General features: G+C 50.5%; 7 protein-coding genes across 7 annotated transcripts; 2 read left to right on the forward strand and 5 right to left on the reverse strand.

The window, feature by feature from the left end:
• Window positions 1-239: 239 nt before the first annotated feature.
• On the reverse strand, window positions 240-1,966 carry DACRYDRAFT_112591 (uncharacterized protein; the record flags this gene model as incomplete). The annotated part of the gene is made up of 11 exons (XM_040769450.1): window positions 240-835; window positions 879-953; window positions 1,001-1,206; window positions 1,255-1,337; window positions 1,385-1,413; window positions 1,461-1,474; window positions 1,524-1,552; window positions 1,606-1,710; window positions 1,758-1,777; window positions 1,826-1,858; window positions 1,906-1,966. The coding sequence occupies 11 exons, from the start codon at window positions 1,964-1,966 to the stop codon at window positions 240-242; spliced, it is 1,251 nt and encodes a 416-aa protein (XP_040623539.1).
• A 779-nt stretch (window positions 1,967-2,745) lies between these two features.
• Window positions 2,746-5,148, reverse strand: DACRYDRAFT_25578 (uncharacterized protein). The gene is made up of 10 exons (XM_040774226.1): window positions 5,118-5,148; window positions 4,830-5,063; window positions 4,711-4,778; window positions 4,444-4,656; window positions 4,271-4,393; window positions 4,163-4,221; window positions 3,489-4,103; window positions 3,402-3,442; window positions 3,192-3,348; window positions 2,746-3,139 (listed from the first exon to the last, which is right to left on the reverse strand). The coding sequence occupies exons 2-10, from the start codon at window positions 4,942-4,944 to the stop codon at window positions 2,902-2,904; spliced, it is 1,629 nt and encodes a 542-aa protein (XP_040623540.1). The 5' UTR covers window positions 4,945-5,063; window positions 5,118-5,148; the 3' UTR covers window positions 2,746-2,901.
• A 563-nt stretch (window positions 5,149-5,711) lies between these two features.
• Window positions 5,712-6,637, reverse strand: DACRYDRAFT_25579 (uncharacterized protein; the record flags this gene model as incomplete). The annotated part of the gene is made up of 3 exons (XM_040774227.1): window positions 5,712-6,235; window positions 6,288-6,416; window positions 6,523-6,637. Coding segments are annotated over 2 exons (288 nt in total), but the record flags the coding sequence as incomplete, so codon positions are not given.
• A 2,987-nt stretch (window positions 6,638-9,624) lies between these two features.
• DACRYDRAFT_25580 (uncharacterized protein) lies at window positions 9,625-10,384 on the reverse strand. Its single transcript, XM_040774228.1, has 3 exons — window positions 10,208-10,384; window positions 10,002-10,112; window positions 9,625-9,945 (listed from the first exon to the last, which is right to left on the reverse strand). Exons 1-3 carry the CDS (start codon window positions 10,292-10,294, stop codon window positions 9,748-9,750), a joined length of 396 nt encoding a protein of 131 aa, XP_040623542.1. The 5' UTR covers window positions 10,295-10,384; the 3' UTR covers window positions 9,625-9,747.
• Window positions 10,385-11,328: 944 nt separating this feature from the next.
• Window positions 11,329-12,568, forward strand: DACRYDRAFT_25581 (PhyH-domain-containing protein). Its single transcript, XM_040774229.1, has 4 exons — window positions 11,329-11,512; window positions 11,582-11,764; window positions 11,821-12,073; window positions 12,137-12,568. Exons 1-4 carry the CDS (start codon window positions 11,369-11,371, stop codon window positions 12,403-12,405), a joined length of 849 nt encoding a protein of 282 aa, XP_040623543.1. The 5' UTR covers window positions 11,329-11,368; the 3' UTR covers window positions 12,406-12,568.
• Window positions 12,569-12,987: 419 nt separating this feature from the next.
• Window positions 12,988-14,165, forward strand: DACRYDRAFT_119988 (PhyH-domain-containing protein). The gene is made up of 4 exons (XM_040770909.1): window positions 12,988-13,239; window positions 13,305-13,487; window positions 13,541-13,793; window positions 13,852-14,165. Exons 1-4 carry the CDS (start codon window positions 13,093-13,095, stop codon window positions 14,100-14,102), a joined length of 834 nt encoding a protein of 277 aa, XP_040623544.1. The 5' UTR covers window positions 12,988-13,092; the 3' UTR covers window positions 14,103-14,165.
• Window positions 14,166-14,179: 14 nt separating this feature from the next.
• DACRYDRAFT_25583 (methionine aminopeptidase) lies at window positions 14,180-15,854 on the reverse strand. Its single transcript, XM_040774230.1, has 10 exons — window positions 15,753-15,854; window positions 15,650-15,702; window positions 15,596-15,597; window positions 15,493-15,544; window positions 15,322-15,435; window positions 15,179-15,270; window positions 14,978-15,129; window positions 14,851-14,924; window positions 14,631-14,799; window positions 14,180-14,576 (listed from the first exon to the last, which is right to left on the reverse strand). The coding sequence occupies exons 1-10, from the start codon at window positions 15,845-15,847 to the stop codon at window positions 14,255-14,257; spliced, it is 1,125 nt and encodes a 374-aa protein (XP_040623545.1). The 5' UTR covers window positions 15,848-15,854; the 3' UTR covers window positions 14,180-14,254.
• Window positions 15,855-15,944: the final 90 nt, after the last annotated feature.

Raw genomic sequence — 15,944 nt, forward strand, 5'->3', positions numbered from 1 at the left:
CCTCCCCCCCCCCCCCCAACCTGTCCCCATCGATGCTCACAGTAGGGAAGACAGGAACATCCGTTGATAGCACAATGTGACGTTTTCCTTTCCTCATCACTGAAATAGTGGACAGTCCGCTCGAGAAGCGTACGTAACGCGCAAAAGAGTCATATAACGCTCTACTTGCGTAACCAAGTGCCAAGTCCGCGTAGTCCCAAGAATGAAGAACCGAAGACCCAAGAAGTGAAACAAAAGAGTCATAAGGCTTCCCAGACGCGGTCGGGTGTATCCCCCTCCGCTGCTTGTACGTTGCGGGAGGGAGGGCGCTCCCGCTCGACGGGAAGATGGACACCGAGTCGTTCGTCCGCGTCTTGTAGGTCGTCCGCGCTTTGGGCAAAGGCGACATGCCTCCCCTCGGCACGACTGTCCACATCCCTCTCCTGCTCCGGATCCAATGGCAGCTCCGCCTCTGGCCGCACGGGGCTCACCCAGACAATGACCCCCAGGACAGAGTCCTTTCCCGTTTGAGACTGGCTGGGCTCCACAGGGTTGGGGTAGTAGAACTTGCGGCTGACGTTCAGCAGCAGGCGGTTGGTGAGTACCGACCTGAGGGCGAGGGCGAGATGTGGCGCAACTTGTGCGAGATAGAGAGGTGAGACGGCGAAGAGGACAAGGTTGGCCAGGTAAGACAAGAAGATAAAGGGAAAGTACATCACCCCGTCGCGGATGAGCACTTCGCCTACACGGCGGGAGAGGAGGAGGTCGTCGAATCGGAAGGTGTACGCGCGGATGTGTTGATGTGCTTTGCGTAGGGAGAGGAGAAAGAGGAGGGTTTCGAAGAGGAGGAGAGCGACTAGCAAGGATTAGGCGGGTCGGGATGGGGAGAGAGGACGTACCCCAGTATGCGAATTCGTATGAGATCGTCTGGATGACTGTACATTCCTGCACTCCGGGAAACGGTTCCGCGACAGCTGGACTCGGTCATCAGCCGGAATTCCGTATTATGGACGCATCGTACCTCGTAGCGCCCGGCAGCCGGCTTGCAGCACATACGCCATGACCCCCAGTTGGCACACGAATAGCAGCCCGAGGAAGTACATGATCTTCTTATCTCCGTGGTACATGGCGTAGATTCGGAAGATGAGCACGGCTGAGCACTTGTTAGTTTCATCCGGGGACCGGAGGTAACTTGTCTGCCTTCGATGATGAACGCGCTGTAGAATCCTCGAGGATCATCAACACGGGTACATCGGCGAACAGGTGAATACATACCGCTCCAGGATTGGAAACAAAACCAGATCGTGCAGCTGGATATTCCTCAGTACACCGTCAACCATCCACGTAGAAACGTACAACTGTCCAGCGAGGTCAGTTATGATCCGGCGGAATACAGATCCCTCACCTTATCCGATTGCCCACCGTTTAACGCGACTGCGTACAACGTAAGGGGCTGCCTGGTTTCTCTCGATATCACTCACCATGCAAATCGAATCTTGTCCCGTGTGAGTGAAAACAGGTATGCGACACGTCTTGATACTGACAATAGTATGCCCAAAGTACCGTAACGACTCTAAAACGCGTCGATATCACGGGATGTAATTGCAGACTTGACGTGATACGTACGAGGAAGAAGAGAACTTTAGAGAACGACCACTTGCGAATCTTCCCTCTGACGTCAACATTTTCTGACGGCGTCTCTGTGGGAAAGCCTACCCATATAAACTTCCACTGAAGCAACGTCAGTACTCTGGGGTGAAAACGCGGAAACGGCGGACCTCTTGCCGGCATGTAAAGACTTGGCGGATGTCAGCACAGGTTATCAGCGAGATTACAGCTCGCTTACAATGATCATGCAGGACCAGACAAAGGGAAGCTACTGTGGAACATGTCAAGAAGACCCAAAAGAACGGTGATCGGGCACACCTGTGACAAAGCGTCCTTGTTGGGCATGCTCCAAAGACTCAAGCAGTGCACCGCTGTCCATGAAATGGAGGTCGAAGACGGTGTAATAAGCATGAATTGCGGAGCAAGATCAGTACAGTCGGGCAATCGTCAGAGTAAAGGAGGGTTTCGGGGAGGGTTTGTATCCGTGCGACTTTCTACACGCATTTATGTACCGGGCGGTCCATCATATGGGGCGGAGATGCAAGCACCCCACAAACAGAAAAGGCCGCGGATACGGTTGGCAACGCGGATCTGCCGGTATATCCAGGATTATGAAGAAGCATGGTTGGAGATTGGGAGAAGGTGGCGAAGCTGCCAGTGGTTGTCACTGAGCTTCTGCCTTCTGTCACACGCCCAAACAGTGCTTCTGATAAGATCAAGATGCCGGGCAACGCAAGTTGATCGGACGACAGTAGACCAAAATAAGTGGCGCATTATGCACCAGCATACAGGAGGAGGGCATGAGCCATAGGACATTGAGATATTTACCCATAGAGAAAGGCACCAAATTCCACGTCCTCATGGTCGGTTGATGGACGTTTCCAAAGAAAGGGGTTAGCAGGGGCCTTGCCTTTTAAGGGCAAGAGATAAGATAAAGATCCGCTCGTACGACGGCTTGGCATTTCCACCTGACGGCCGTTTTCTTGTGCGAACCCGGATCGAGCCTTCATGAAAGCCGCATGGCCAGATAAAGTCAAAGTCAAAGCGAGATGGTCGCCGGCAGGAACCCAATTCCACTACGGGCACCGCGTTGTGGATTCACGACAATCCACCGCTGGAGCTCTTTCACACACCAAATTTCCAAATTTCATTACGAAGCTATTTTCTAGGTCTCCATGGAGCACGGTGAGATCTGACAGGGTGTTCGAAACGATCATCCTCTGCGGTCCGTACTCGATCCAGATCGCTCAGTTGGAATACATACTAACCCAAACGATTTAGATCTCCTCCCACCGCAGCCAAGCTGGTCCAACATCACCCAAATCCCAGCATGCTCTTCAAAGCATTCCAGAAGCCACCCGGTCCAGAAGCTGTCGGACTGGCAGCACTTTTGGGCGACAGTTCATCGACTTCCATGGCGTCACCTTTCACAGTTTCTGTTTCGGACATTTCGGTGGGCGCAGTCCGCAGTACTGAATTCTTGATAGAGTTCAACAAAGGAACAATCATTTGCGTTCTATTGTAGAGTTCAACAGTGCGCCGATGTACAATGCTGTCAAAGGTGTTTCAGGAATTGGAAGTTCAAGCACTCTAGCGACGCTTACGGTAGAGCTGGCTCCGCGTCGTCCTTCACTTTTGATTCATGATATTGCTGTAGAGCAGCTTGTAGAGTAACCATGTTCTTGATGAGATCTTCAACAGAATTCTGGTATTCAGTGTCGGACATTGAGATCAGATGGTTATAGGTGGATTTGGCCATATCTGATTTGTGGAGGTTCAGCGCATGTAAGAAAGGAGGGATGGGAGATACGTACTGAGCATAGACAGATCGTGGGGGAAAAGTTCAGCGAGAGATCTGTTTTATGTCAGGATGACCGATTAACAGCAGAAAAGGGTCCGACCTAAGCGCATCCCAAACCAGTTCGTTGTCTATTATGCGCGACTCCGTTTCAGCCTGCTGAAGAATATTTTCGCCCCCAATCAGTCTCCGTGTAACAGCCGCGTAGTAGTCTTCATTTTGCAGATTTGTTATAGTAAACTCAGGAGCATCCAAGTTAATTCCACTGCTGCTCAGATGGTCATTCTCACGAGAAAGAAGAATCGCAGATGGTGATCTGGAGCGATATCGCGGGGAATAGGTATATCGTGGTGTCAAAGGTGATGATCTATCCCGCGGAGAACGAAAGCGCGATTCTTGTGGGTAGTAACTGCGATGATTGAGAAGGGGACTTGAAGATCTTCTCTCTCGCTCTCGAGAATGTTCACGCATGTAGCGAAGGCTGCTCGTGGCACTCGGGGAGGGTGATCGCTGACGCCCGTAACTTAACGGGTTGGGAGAACGGCGTCTTCTATAAGGACGATCAGGACTGGGGAAACGTCTTTGAAATACCCCATCGCCAAATCGACGACGTGATGTGGAACGGCCTCGAGCACGCGAAGATTCGCCTATCGTGTCGTCATCCACGTAGGTGCGTTTGAAGATGTCTTTCCATTCCGGATCGTTTGGATGGATATGGCTGGTATACAGACAGTCAGATACAGTATCCAGCACGCAAGCACTCGGCAGAATACGCACGCGCATGAAGTCAGGTGAGGACATCCTCCGCGGACCGGATTTCCATTGGCATCGTAATTCTGAGGCGAATAGCATTGCAAGTACTTCGAATAGATGCAAGAGCCTCACCTGGCAACGAGCGGCTTGGTGCGAGACTAGATTTGCCCACCCTGGATCGCTGGGATGCAAGAAACTGCAAGCAAGTCCAGCTTTACAGCCTCCCCAACGACGCTCACCCTTTTCATTGAAATACTAATATCTATATCAGTAATCTCCTTCGAAGTACGTTTGGATAAGCGTACACGGCATCTTTTATAATGTCTGCGGGGGGCTGGCTTGTTCGGAGTTGAAGATGAACTTGAAGAGGGTACCGGCGCGGGTGCTGGTGGTGCTGGTGGTGTGAGGGAGGCTGCAGTGGTTGCGTCGCTCCAACCAGCATCGCTTGGATGCAAAAACCTGCATTCATTGCCTTGACGACATCCATTATGTATCGGGTTGCCGTCAAGATCAAACCTCTAGAGCCAGCATAAGATGAGCGTGGTCTGTACCTGGGAACGATTGTCGCTTGCATTGCACCGAATGGCCTTCTGCGCACTTCGACACGTGTTCCATTCCGGTTCCCATGGGTTAACGTAACCTGCGTTTTCGTATGTCAGCATGAAATCTAGACTTGAAATAACGAGCATACGGCAACTGGACGGAGATGGACATTCTGATCCACGCCCCCCTTCGTAAAACCAACATCGGACCAAGACCTTGCCGCCGGACCCTCGGACTGGCCTCTTTCCTCTTGCGTTTGCCATGAGTCGCTCAATCCTTAGTACAGCACTGAGAACACTAAGATCGTAGATTGCGAGCAGCTAATTCTTGAACGCGGTTATGGTAAGGGACAGAGCACCCGTCGTCCGCGCCGTGAACGCCACTTTTGAGTGCCATTAATATCACCACAACGGCAGATTAAAAGAAGATGCATCACCTAGGTGGGCGTCGAGGTGAGAGTGGGCGGCTGATGCGGATCACAAATCTTACTGTACTGCTCTTTTAAAGCTCTGGGCAGCCCATACGACACGATTTACCGGCTGCATTTATAAATGAGTAATTTCATCCGGCCCTCTGCGGAAGCAGCCTACAATGCCCCTCCGGAGGCAATTGCCCTAAATGCCCTCTTCTTCACATGTACTACTGTGTATTTGTGCATAATTCGATAGTTCAGGGGTCCACAATTTTTTGTTATATGGAAAAAATTGCAGAATCAAAGAACAAAGCTATCTCGGTCGTTGTGGTACATTGCTGTTATTACTATAACCTTCAAATACCAGCCTCTACTTAGGAGTAAATATTCTAATTTCTTGATGACATCACGTGTAAGTATTATTGTAAGACCCCTAAGCTCTGTCCCTTATGAGTTTTCCGTCATTCCCACAATGGCGCAAAAGAAGGCAGGATAATTGCCTCCGTGTCATTGTATGAAGGCTGCTTCCGCAGAGGGGCATCCGGAACGATAGATTCTACAGCATATTGTTTCATATAAGAGGCGTATTAAGTGAAAGATAATTGAAGGGGCATTAACTACATGTGAAGTGCCATTATTCGCCTAGTTTTTCATGAATGATCGATATTGGTACAATGAGTTTGTACTTTCAAGTCGGTACCGGCGCAGTCTGGATATCGGAAAGATCAGCTGCCAAAGGGCAGACGCAGTGCTGATAAGTGATCTGTCGTTCTATTAGAATTTCACGCGAATATCAGCTTGACGTGCACAGTACTATATGAAGTATCTCGGGAGTCTCGATGACAGGTCGGAGCGCAGACTCAGGTCTTGGTGATATGGCTGGAATGCAAGATACTGCACAGCGCCCATAATCCGTGATACGAAGGTAAGCAGAGCGGGGGACGGTGATCGCGCGAACCATGCTGTTCTTGGGTACCTGATTCTTATACTTCAAGAATGGTCCAATTCTCGACCATGATATGAGGAGTATCAGCGTATTCGCCAAGAGAGGCTCCAGATAGTTCCAGTCCAATCGATGGAGTGGCATGAGTTGCAGTCAAGTCCCTCGCTAAAGGTGAACTGGTCGTGATTATGATGGTAAACTGACAGGACAGTCAATGCTTTTTGAATGACATGGATTTAGTAGCGCCTCACATACAACACATTCTCTGCACTGCGAGCAAGGAGCGAGTTCTGAGTGGAGAAAGTCTTGAACAGAGCGTTCGTTCTTGTTCTACATGGAGTCGGACGTTCATTCATATGCATCCCAAGTAGCACAACAATACTAGTTTGTTCATGCCATGAGGGAGAGTAGCCGGGTTATACAGATTGACCGTACCTAATCACAACAAATATCAAATGAGGAAACGTTGAGAGAATAGGGGCGGACCTGGGATGATAACAACCTCCAAACCAGTGACCCATCTTGAGATCATCGTACAACCCAAGCCTGCAGCCTCTCATTACCATGGTCCGATAGTTGACGAGGACATCGTCTGATGTCCTCGTGTGCCCACATGCACCTATGCAAATCCCTTGTCGCCAACGTGCCAACAGTCGTGCAAGATTCAATGCACCTTCATTGGGAATATGCAAATGACCCATGTCGACTCTAGAAGTGTGTCAAGATATCAGATGATATTGCTGTGGGGGCTGCTTATGTTCTTGATGCATCTTTAGAATGATCGAATTCAAGTTGTTGTTTTTTGTTATCAGCAGACCCGTCTTCTGGTCGGAGTTTCATTTTACCGATTGCTCCCGTGCATGTGTGTCGGCCGACTCTTCGCCGCCATCACAGTCTATGTGCAATATTCTTGCATTGAGAAGGGCAAGCGCATGATGAACTGCGGCCCGCAACATTTCTCTGTTCTTTTCCACAATGCTACGAGACCTGCAGCAACTCACGTGGAAACTGCTTCGCTGAATTGGTCCGGCCAACGTTCACTGTTTCTCCGAGTTCTGGCAGTCTGTAAAACCTCGGAGGAAGTTTACCTGCAAATTCCATGGTTTGCCGGAGAACTCCGATCCCGGAGAACGTGTCTCCGTGTTCACAAAAGAGCACAACAGATTTGTGTCCTTATGATCCCTCAATCAACACGCGATTACGTTGAGCATGCCAGCACTCTTTTTGTCGAGGTCCGGAAGCCGGCCTTCCGATATCTCAAGTGTGCTGTGCGACCGCAGGGCACTCTCACCGGGCATCACTTTACGCTTGTGACCTGGCCATAACTACTGAGCAGAGCGGGCCGTTCTCGGCAAAGGAAACATGCTCGCGCCTTCCGTCGGCCTTCACCGATTGGCGACGTCTGGACGCTGTGTGGTCGGCGGCAAAGGCGGGATCGAACGAAGGCGACTATCTGATTGTAGAAAGCCGGTGGTACACGAAGGATCAAGAGTTCTCGGCCCACGGCGTTTTGCGTTTACCGTAAATTTGGGCCTGATGTTCTTTGGTGAATGCTACCCCGCCCACAGTCTGCTTGTTTTCTTCCTTTACTCGCACCGCCGCAGGTTAGATAACGTCACAGAAGCTTTTTTCATGCCAATTGATATTCTTCACAGGACTTCGCAGTGCTGAATCGGTACTTTTTATGCAAAACAACGCGTTCTTCTGCAAAAGCTTCTTTCTGTGCCGCATGTCATAGCGGACCGGCATACCAAGTCGCCGACTGGGAAAAAGAAAGACACGGAAAGATGAGCTCTACTAGACTGCCGCCTTGATTGCCGTCATCCATTGAATCTTCTTGTTCAATACGTGGACGTTCCTTGGCGGAAGATGACAAGCCATTGTGTTGTTCTCGTCCGTCTTTATTTGTACCATAGGCTGATTGGAAATTCAGGTCCTCCGGATCTCAAAAGGGGCTCAGTGATTGGCGGAAGCAAGCGCCTTATCTCCGTCGTTCTTCACTATTGAAAGAAAGCCATAACTGACGTCCTTCGGGGACTGCCATACAGAGGGGATGCTGCGATGGGCTGCAACCACGCAAACGTGATACCATATGCCACGCGTAATCAAGTTGTCAAACTAGTCGTCTATTCTCATATTTCTCGGGAACGGGCGACAAAGACGGCTTCTCCATTCGGACGTTTTATCATGCGGATAGTGAGGAAGGGTACCAATCCGTTTTGGCCTGAATCACTAATCTCCATTACGACAGGAAAGTGGTCTGCAGAGAACCCTGAAATTATAGGGTATTTGTACAGCCCCCAAGGCGCATGAGGATCGCCTCTCGCTAAAACTGGTCCTTAGCGTGGCGAATGCTCGAATCTGTTGAATTGTGCGATTGGATTCTCAGGTCAGGGGCACAGCATGCGGGTCAAGCGGCGCGGAACAGAAATGAGGAACAGAAATCATCTCTAGGGTGTGTTTGGCCCAGAAAAAGGCAAGAGATACTTCAAAACGTCTCGAAGCTTCATGACCGCTCCCACCCTTGCAATATTGAGCGTCTCATCTAGGATCAATCGAATAGGAATTCTGCTTGATGCGGGAGTAACCTGTTCGCGTTTGGCAAGGTTTGGGGTATGGTTATACACCTTCGCACCGCGAAACAGGTATTCTTAGAACATCTTGATGAGGTTGGAGGTCCAGCGTGGCACGGAAATGCTGCCAGCAACTTGAAACTTCCTCGATCTCGCCAAGTTGTTCAGCAGTTTTCGCGGACCTAATCCAAGTGGAGCTATACTACTTTTGATGACACAAGCAGCACTGACGCAAATATAGATCACACAGGCATTCGCGATCTTGCTTCAACGGAGACTCCATCGCGTATCATATATGGATAGGCATGAGACATCGGTGACTACCGAGACAGCATGTGATTGAGCTTGAAGCGGTAAGACGGTAACTCCCATCAAAGGCAGTTCCGTCCCGATTTTCACGCTCATTGTAGATATTTAGGGACACCTCATTATCACAACGTGTGAAAAACATAGGAGTATGTTATCCTTTTCGCTTTATCCTAGAGCGCGTCATAGGCCTCGGGAAATTTCTAGCATCATCATCACAAAGAGAGAGAAAAGCAAGAAGCGGAAACGGTCTCTTTAGAATAGGAAGGAATAGACATTACGACGGTCTTTCGAAGGAAAAAGTGGTATATAGCAGAGGAACGCGAACAAATGACTAACAGCCCGGATACTTCGTATGCATTCAGAATGACGAAGGGACGCATTGGATGTTCGTTATATGTCCGTGGTTTCAAGCTGTTGAATGGGGAGTGAAGGTCCATGGAAGGGTCGAAAATGTTTCGGTACTAGTAGACCCGTTGTCGGAACCGAGTGCAGAGCTCGGAGTACGCGGCAACATCTGTGGGGCGATGCATCGAATCAGAATCTATGTTCAGTGAGAAGGTGTATGTGTATGGCTTGCTGACTGAGAATCAGGGGAGATTGGTGGCTTGGAATATACCGTCAAGACGTAACAATGGCGTATCTAGGGCATGGGCGCTTATTATCAGGCGCTTCGTCACACATCACCGTTCCAAGACGCACTTTCGGCGTATCTAACGCATCAGTTCGGTCCGCCTCGGCCCCGCTAGATTCCTGAGCCCTGCAATATTACCAGCGATGTATACAAGCGGCCGGATTTCGGGTTTGATGCCGTATATCCTTCGTTTATTCGTCACTTTCGGTCTTGAGCGAACATCGGGGAAGATTGCAGACGAAGATGCCGAAGGACCATGGAGCGGTAAGCATCTAGCTCTGGTACCGCAAGGTCAACAACCTTTGCTTGATCATCCCATCCACGCAATGCGACTTTATCCCGGAAATGCCCATCGCGTTCGAAGTCTTCAATCTCTGCGCTCGTAAATGGTCCTCCCTGACGGAACTGATTAGATCGCGCCTAGACAGCCAAGCTAATGAAGGAAATCTTACCTGAAAACGCAGACTTATCTTGCTCGCCTCGCTGAGAGATTCGTAATAGGACTTGTCGATCGCGGTGAGGTATCGCTTTGCTATCACGTGCGCTCCGACCAATTCACAGACCTGGCATTGAGAGTCAAGGCGGGCAATCGGATGAGGTAGGAAGAACGAATTTCCGCAGCAATGGGCGATTTGAATGACTCGACGTCAGAACACACCTTCTGAGAGAAGCCAAGCTCGGCGAGATACGTTGCGCCCAATCGCTCATGTCCCTGGCGCCCCACGGATCCGTGTTCGGTCATCATCGCCTCTGCCGTTTGTTCTGGCAGGAATTGACCGATATCGTGTAGCAATGCGGCGAGGATCGCTGGACGAAGTCGAAGACCAGAATTGAGGATCCAGAAGGGTCCCGCAGAGAAGCAGGAGGAGGAAGCGAATAGATAAGCGAAACGTCTAATTTCGAGCCGACTTGGCGGACCAGTCAAACTGCTTACGCACTTTCATCATCAGCGCCTGTAGGAGGGTAAGCAGGATGTATTGGTGGTAAAAGGGTCATGTCGTAAGGAAGAGGGCGAATCATGTAGGCATCTTCCGTGTAAAGTATACGGTGACAAGAGATGAACACTAACCTGCCAAATGTGCAAGGTGGGCAGCCTGCAAGCAATGCTCCAACTGAGACACATTTTCCCCGATGTAGTCGGCATCGCCTTGAGCGATGAGAATGTTAAATAGAATATCGACAGTATTTTGTTTGGAAACGTCCAAAGTCATTTTTTTCCGGACGTCGGACAGAAGCTGATCTCAGAAAGGATGGAATAACTACGGTCTGCTGAGTGGTCGTTTGATCGATTGAAAGCGTGTTGTCCCTGCGCGCAATCCGCGTTGCGCGCCAGATGACCACGGCCCTTTCTTCTTTTTCTCCTTTAGTCGCGCTGTCACCTCGTTTCCCGGACTATGCCTCTAACGTCCTTAGGCCTGATGGCTCGCCTGCCGTTGTGTTTTCGATCTTGCTCCTCTGAACCTTTCTCTGGCTGATGATGCGATCTGCACTTACAACTTCTTTTTCGTTTATCTCATCAATGACTGGTCTTGGAACACGCGACACAATGTGCCAAAAAGGCTGTCCACCGCGGCTACTTACCCAAAGCAGACGCTCTTCGTTCTCCTGTCTGCGCTGCTGATGGCAGATACGTACAGCCCGACTGTATTGTTGACGCCGGGATCTTGGCAAAGCCGGACTACAGTCGATGCTCATCTGCAAAACATCTGATGCTTCGCCGCCTCCACTCCGCCCATACCTGCCTCTCAAACGGCGCCATAATGGTATAAAAGCAAGTCGAGTTAGAGCGATACTACACGTATTGCCCAACCCATCTACAATGTCTGTACTCTCGACCACCTCAGCCTGGAAAATCTCGGAGCAGCAGAAGATAGATTATGCGCAGCAAGGGTATCTCATATTGAGAAATCTCTTCACGCCCCAGGAGAAAGCAGACCTTATAGAATGGGTAAAGGACGTCAAGGTATGGCGGATGGTGTCCATTATCTGACTGTACACAAGTATGCCCAAGCGGAACTAACTGGACTTGTAGAACTCACCAGATATGCCGAATCACTACATGCATTACGAAGAGATCAAAGGAAACGGCAAGAAGGATCGTACCCTCACTGAAAACTTCGTCGATCATCACGAGCAGCTCGGCCACCTGTTGCGGAGTCAGGAGCTGGCCCATCTCGTTCAACAGGTCACAGGCGAGGAGATGGTCCTGTTTAAGGCAAGCTTTCTCTCCCCCTCTGATGTGACGGCATGACCTCATCGAAATGCTCCCAGGAGAAGATCGTGTACAAAACTCCCGGGGGCGGCGGCTTCCCCGCACACACGGATGCACCGTCTTATCAGCATATCGCTTCTATTAATCATCTTTCCCTGGCCATGGCTGTGGAGCCGGCTACACCTGAAAACGGATGCGTTGAGGTACTCCCTGGATCGCACCTTCTGAAGGACATCCCCACGAGACATGACAAGTGTATTGATGATGCCTGGTGTGCCAAGCAACGATGGATACCTGCTGAGTTGGACACAGGTGAGAAGATGACGTGTAGGAGGGGTGATAGACCACGCGCTGATATGTCTTCTTCTCTTCCAGGCGATATTTTCATATTCTCTTCCTTCCTCGTCCACAGATCGGAAAAGAATGACTCAGAGAAGGGTCGTGCGCTCATATACGCAACTTTCAACCTCACCAAGGAAGGAGGCGATCAACGCAGGGAGTACTACGAACACCGTCGCGAAAAGTGGCCCGCGACGTTCGAGCGCAAGCCGAATGTGTCCTACCAGGAAGGGTACGACATGTACGCCTGGGGGACGCCGATGGGCACCATCCACAACCAAGTTGCGGTTGCACCTGTGATGTAGGGAGAGGAGTAGGAACGTGTCGAAGAGAGACCGGCTGAACGCATACGCGTGCTCATCATCATGATTCATCCAGCACAATGTTGCGTTAGGCAATCACTACCATCAGTCCCGTAGATTCACATTTGCACAATACAATACCTGAATCAACATAGATATTTTCACGAGCAACAACACAGCCAATCTACGTCGCGATATTCCGCCCTTCCCCATATGAATACACCACTGTTCTTGTTCCTGTTGTCCGCTGCGCATCAAACCGCTGGACTTGCCGAGGGCGCAGACAGATTCACTGATAGGAATGCTGTGGCCTCGTGTTGATCCGCATGGTCGCAACACCTTGCCGCACGAATATTGGCATACAAGGGACCGGAGGAGATCCGGTCCAAGCTGCTGGAGGAGCAGCGACCCAGGATGACCATATATAGAGAGAGCCGCGGTATACGAGGCTTGCCGGGTACGGGTTATCATTGCTGATGATCTTGTAAGAAGGGGAGCAGAGAAGAGGGAAGCAGTTAACGTTGACATGTTCGGTCAACGCCCGCAATACACCACGACGCAGAGGTTTACTGGCCTGCACCTTCCTCTTACGGTCCTCCGAGGATGTCTGCGTGCGAAGACGACCCCTGGACCTCTTGATTCCCTCATCGTTGCAAGTTACCCGGCTTACGTTTCCCATACGGCATCACGATGACCAGTGCAATCAAGAGCGACGAGCAGCTCCAACTCTCCGAGGGGCAGATGACCTTCTTTGCCCAGAACGGATACCTCATCCTTCGCGGGCTCCTCAACGAGCATGAGCAGGCGGATCTGATATCTTGGACGGCGGAGGTCAAGGTACGTCTGCCCATGTCTAGAAGCAGGAACGACCTGGTGTTGCTGACGCCGTCCTGACTGCGTAGGAATGGCCAAACACGCCTGGAGCACACATGCCATACGAGGAGATCGACAAATATGGTCGCCGCTTCCTCACACGCACAGAGAATTATGCAAATTTTCACGACGGCTTTAATGCACTCCTTCGTGGTACGCGGTTGCGGTGCATGCTCGCCCAGTTGTCGGGCGAGGAGATGGTCCTTTTCAAAGTGCGTCTTTACCCGAGCTACATATCTATATCGGTGACAATGGACACTTACAGGAGAAGATCAACTACAAAGCTCCCGGGGGCGGCGGATTTGACCCGCATACCGACTCCCCGGCATACCAGCACATTGCCGCTCTCAAGCACCTTACGATCCTAATCGCTGTTGAGCCTGCGACGGCGGAAAACGGGTATCTCGAGGTTGTCGCTGGCTCGCACTTGATCCGCGACATTCCGCTAAACAAAGACCACACCATCAAGAAGGAGTGGGAGGATGGACATGAGTGGGTGCCGGTGCCGCTGGATACAGGTACGCTGCTCTCCTCCACTCGCTTGGTGCGAAGAACACGAGGTTAACGCACAGGCAGGAGATATGCTCATCTTCGGGTCATTCCTCGCGCACCGTTCTGGACCAAACAACTCTCCACATGGGCGGGCTGCTATTTACGCCACTTACAATGCGATGAGCGAAGGTGGAGATCAACATGACGACTACTACGCTCACAGAAGAAAAATTTGGCCGCCAACATTCGAGCGCGAGCCGGGAAAGCGGTACAAGGAGGGATTCGACCTCTATGCATGGGGCACACCGATGACAACAGTGGAAACGGCGGTGTAGTGGATGATCGCCGCGTGCTGAGGGTAATAAATGACCGAATAAAGGGAACTGCGAGATAGACCACCGAATCATAATGAAGTCAATGTACATTACACGAAGGTACATCCTGTGCTCCATCCATACCGTTCAACCCTTCTGACACCATTGGTCCGCTACGGGTAGAATCGTCTGCGATCCTTCCTCGCTGTTAGAACCTCGCAACCGTGTTCTGTAATCAACAGCGTCTCTTCGAACTGTGCACTTCTTTTACCATCCTGCGTAACTGCAGTCCAATTATCTGGCCAGTGTGTGTCGTGCCAGGTACCAAGATTAATCATTGGTTCGATCGTAAATGTCATGCCAGGTTTCATGGCACCCCACGCTTTATTCTTTGCGTAGTGGGGGAACGTGGGTGCACAGTGGAAGTTTTGGTTGACGCCATGTGCAGTGTATGAACGAACCACGCTGCAGCCATTCGCCTTCGCTATTGGTTCACTAGACAATGAATTAATATCCAGCTCCACCAAGGTTCCGCATGGCGGCGCTCACATTAACTTCCCAATATCCCTAAACAATGCACCAGGTTTGCACATCGCGATCGCCTCATCAAGACATGTGCGGGTCGTATCAATCAATTTTTGCGATTCATCATCGATCTTCCCCACCGCATATGTCTCATTCAAATCAGAATGGAAGCCCTTGTAGTACAATGATATGTCTGCATCCGTATTAAGAAGTCGCCGCTGATCCTCATGGAAACTGGACGTACCCAAATTGACAATGTCTCCCTCTTGTAATTTGCGCTGATCGGGTATACCATGGCAGATAACTTCGTTCACGGATCTGTTACCGAGAATGAGACAAGCTACATTAGGAATGGAGATAGAGAAACACACGTGCAGACCGATTTGGGAAAATCACGGTAGTTGAGCGGACTCGGATACGCGCCCCTTTTGATCGTCTCCTCATGAACAATTCTGTCGAGCTCATCGGTGGTTACCCCCGGAGCAATGGCAGCGGCAGCGATTTCGAGCACCTCACGGCCAAGCTGGTGCCAAAATCAGAGAGTGGATCAAACATGAAAGGCAACACCATACACGGCAGGATGTGCGCATAATCTCGATCTCAGCCTCGTTCAGTATTCGAGGATTCCGTTGTACGTCACCCGTTCTCTCGGATTTGGGTATGCCTGGATCTCTATGAGTACACCCTCAATGTCCTCTGGTGGCAAGACACGCACCATCCTTCCAGTAATCTGGCTTTGGAATACTGTCCGGCACCGGTCGCCTCGGACTAAGAGGATAAACTGCTCTGACTGAACCGGTGTACTTGAAGAATGGCCAAGGTCCGTCCGCTATCAAGCAATCAAAAATTTTCATATAGAACAACAACAGTCAAAGTAAAAACGCACCTGAAGGATTTGCGCTGGAAGTAGCAACAGTATGCAGTTGCTTGTGCGTTTTCTACGGAAGTTTAGTTAAGCTCGTCAGGACGTGTAATTGTGGGATTCATACCCCTGCATGATGAATCATTGATGAGAGAAAGCACAAGTGACTATTGAGACTTACAACTGTTCTTGAAGCATTCCTGACTGCAAAAGACCGAACCTTTGATCCCAAGCCTAATACAGTAAGCAAGCGTGTCGTCGCCAGAACGGTCATGTATACGAACTTGATACATGTCGGGCATTCCAGCTTGCCGGCCTTGTTGGGACAGTCTACACCTGTGCATGGAACCTCTGCTGCTGCTGCCTCTGTTGTACGCATTTTCAAGTAATAATAGGAGTTGGTACAGACGTGGATTGGTCGGACGGCTGACGCCTACAATGAGGGTTTGGACCCAATGTTGCTGACTAAGCAAGAA

This window comes from Dacryopinax primogenitus (genome assembly GCF_000292625.1).
Source record: "Dacryopinax primogenitus strain DJM-731 SS1 chromosome Unknown DACRYscaffold_28, whole genome shotgun sequence".
Classification (NCBI taxonomy): Eukaryota; Fungi; Basidiomycota; class Dacrymycetes; order Dacrymycetales; family Dacrymycetaceae; genus Dacryopinax; species Dacryopinax primogenitus.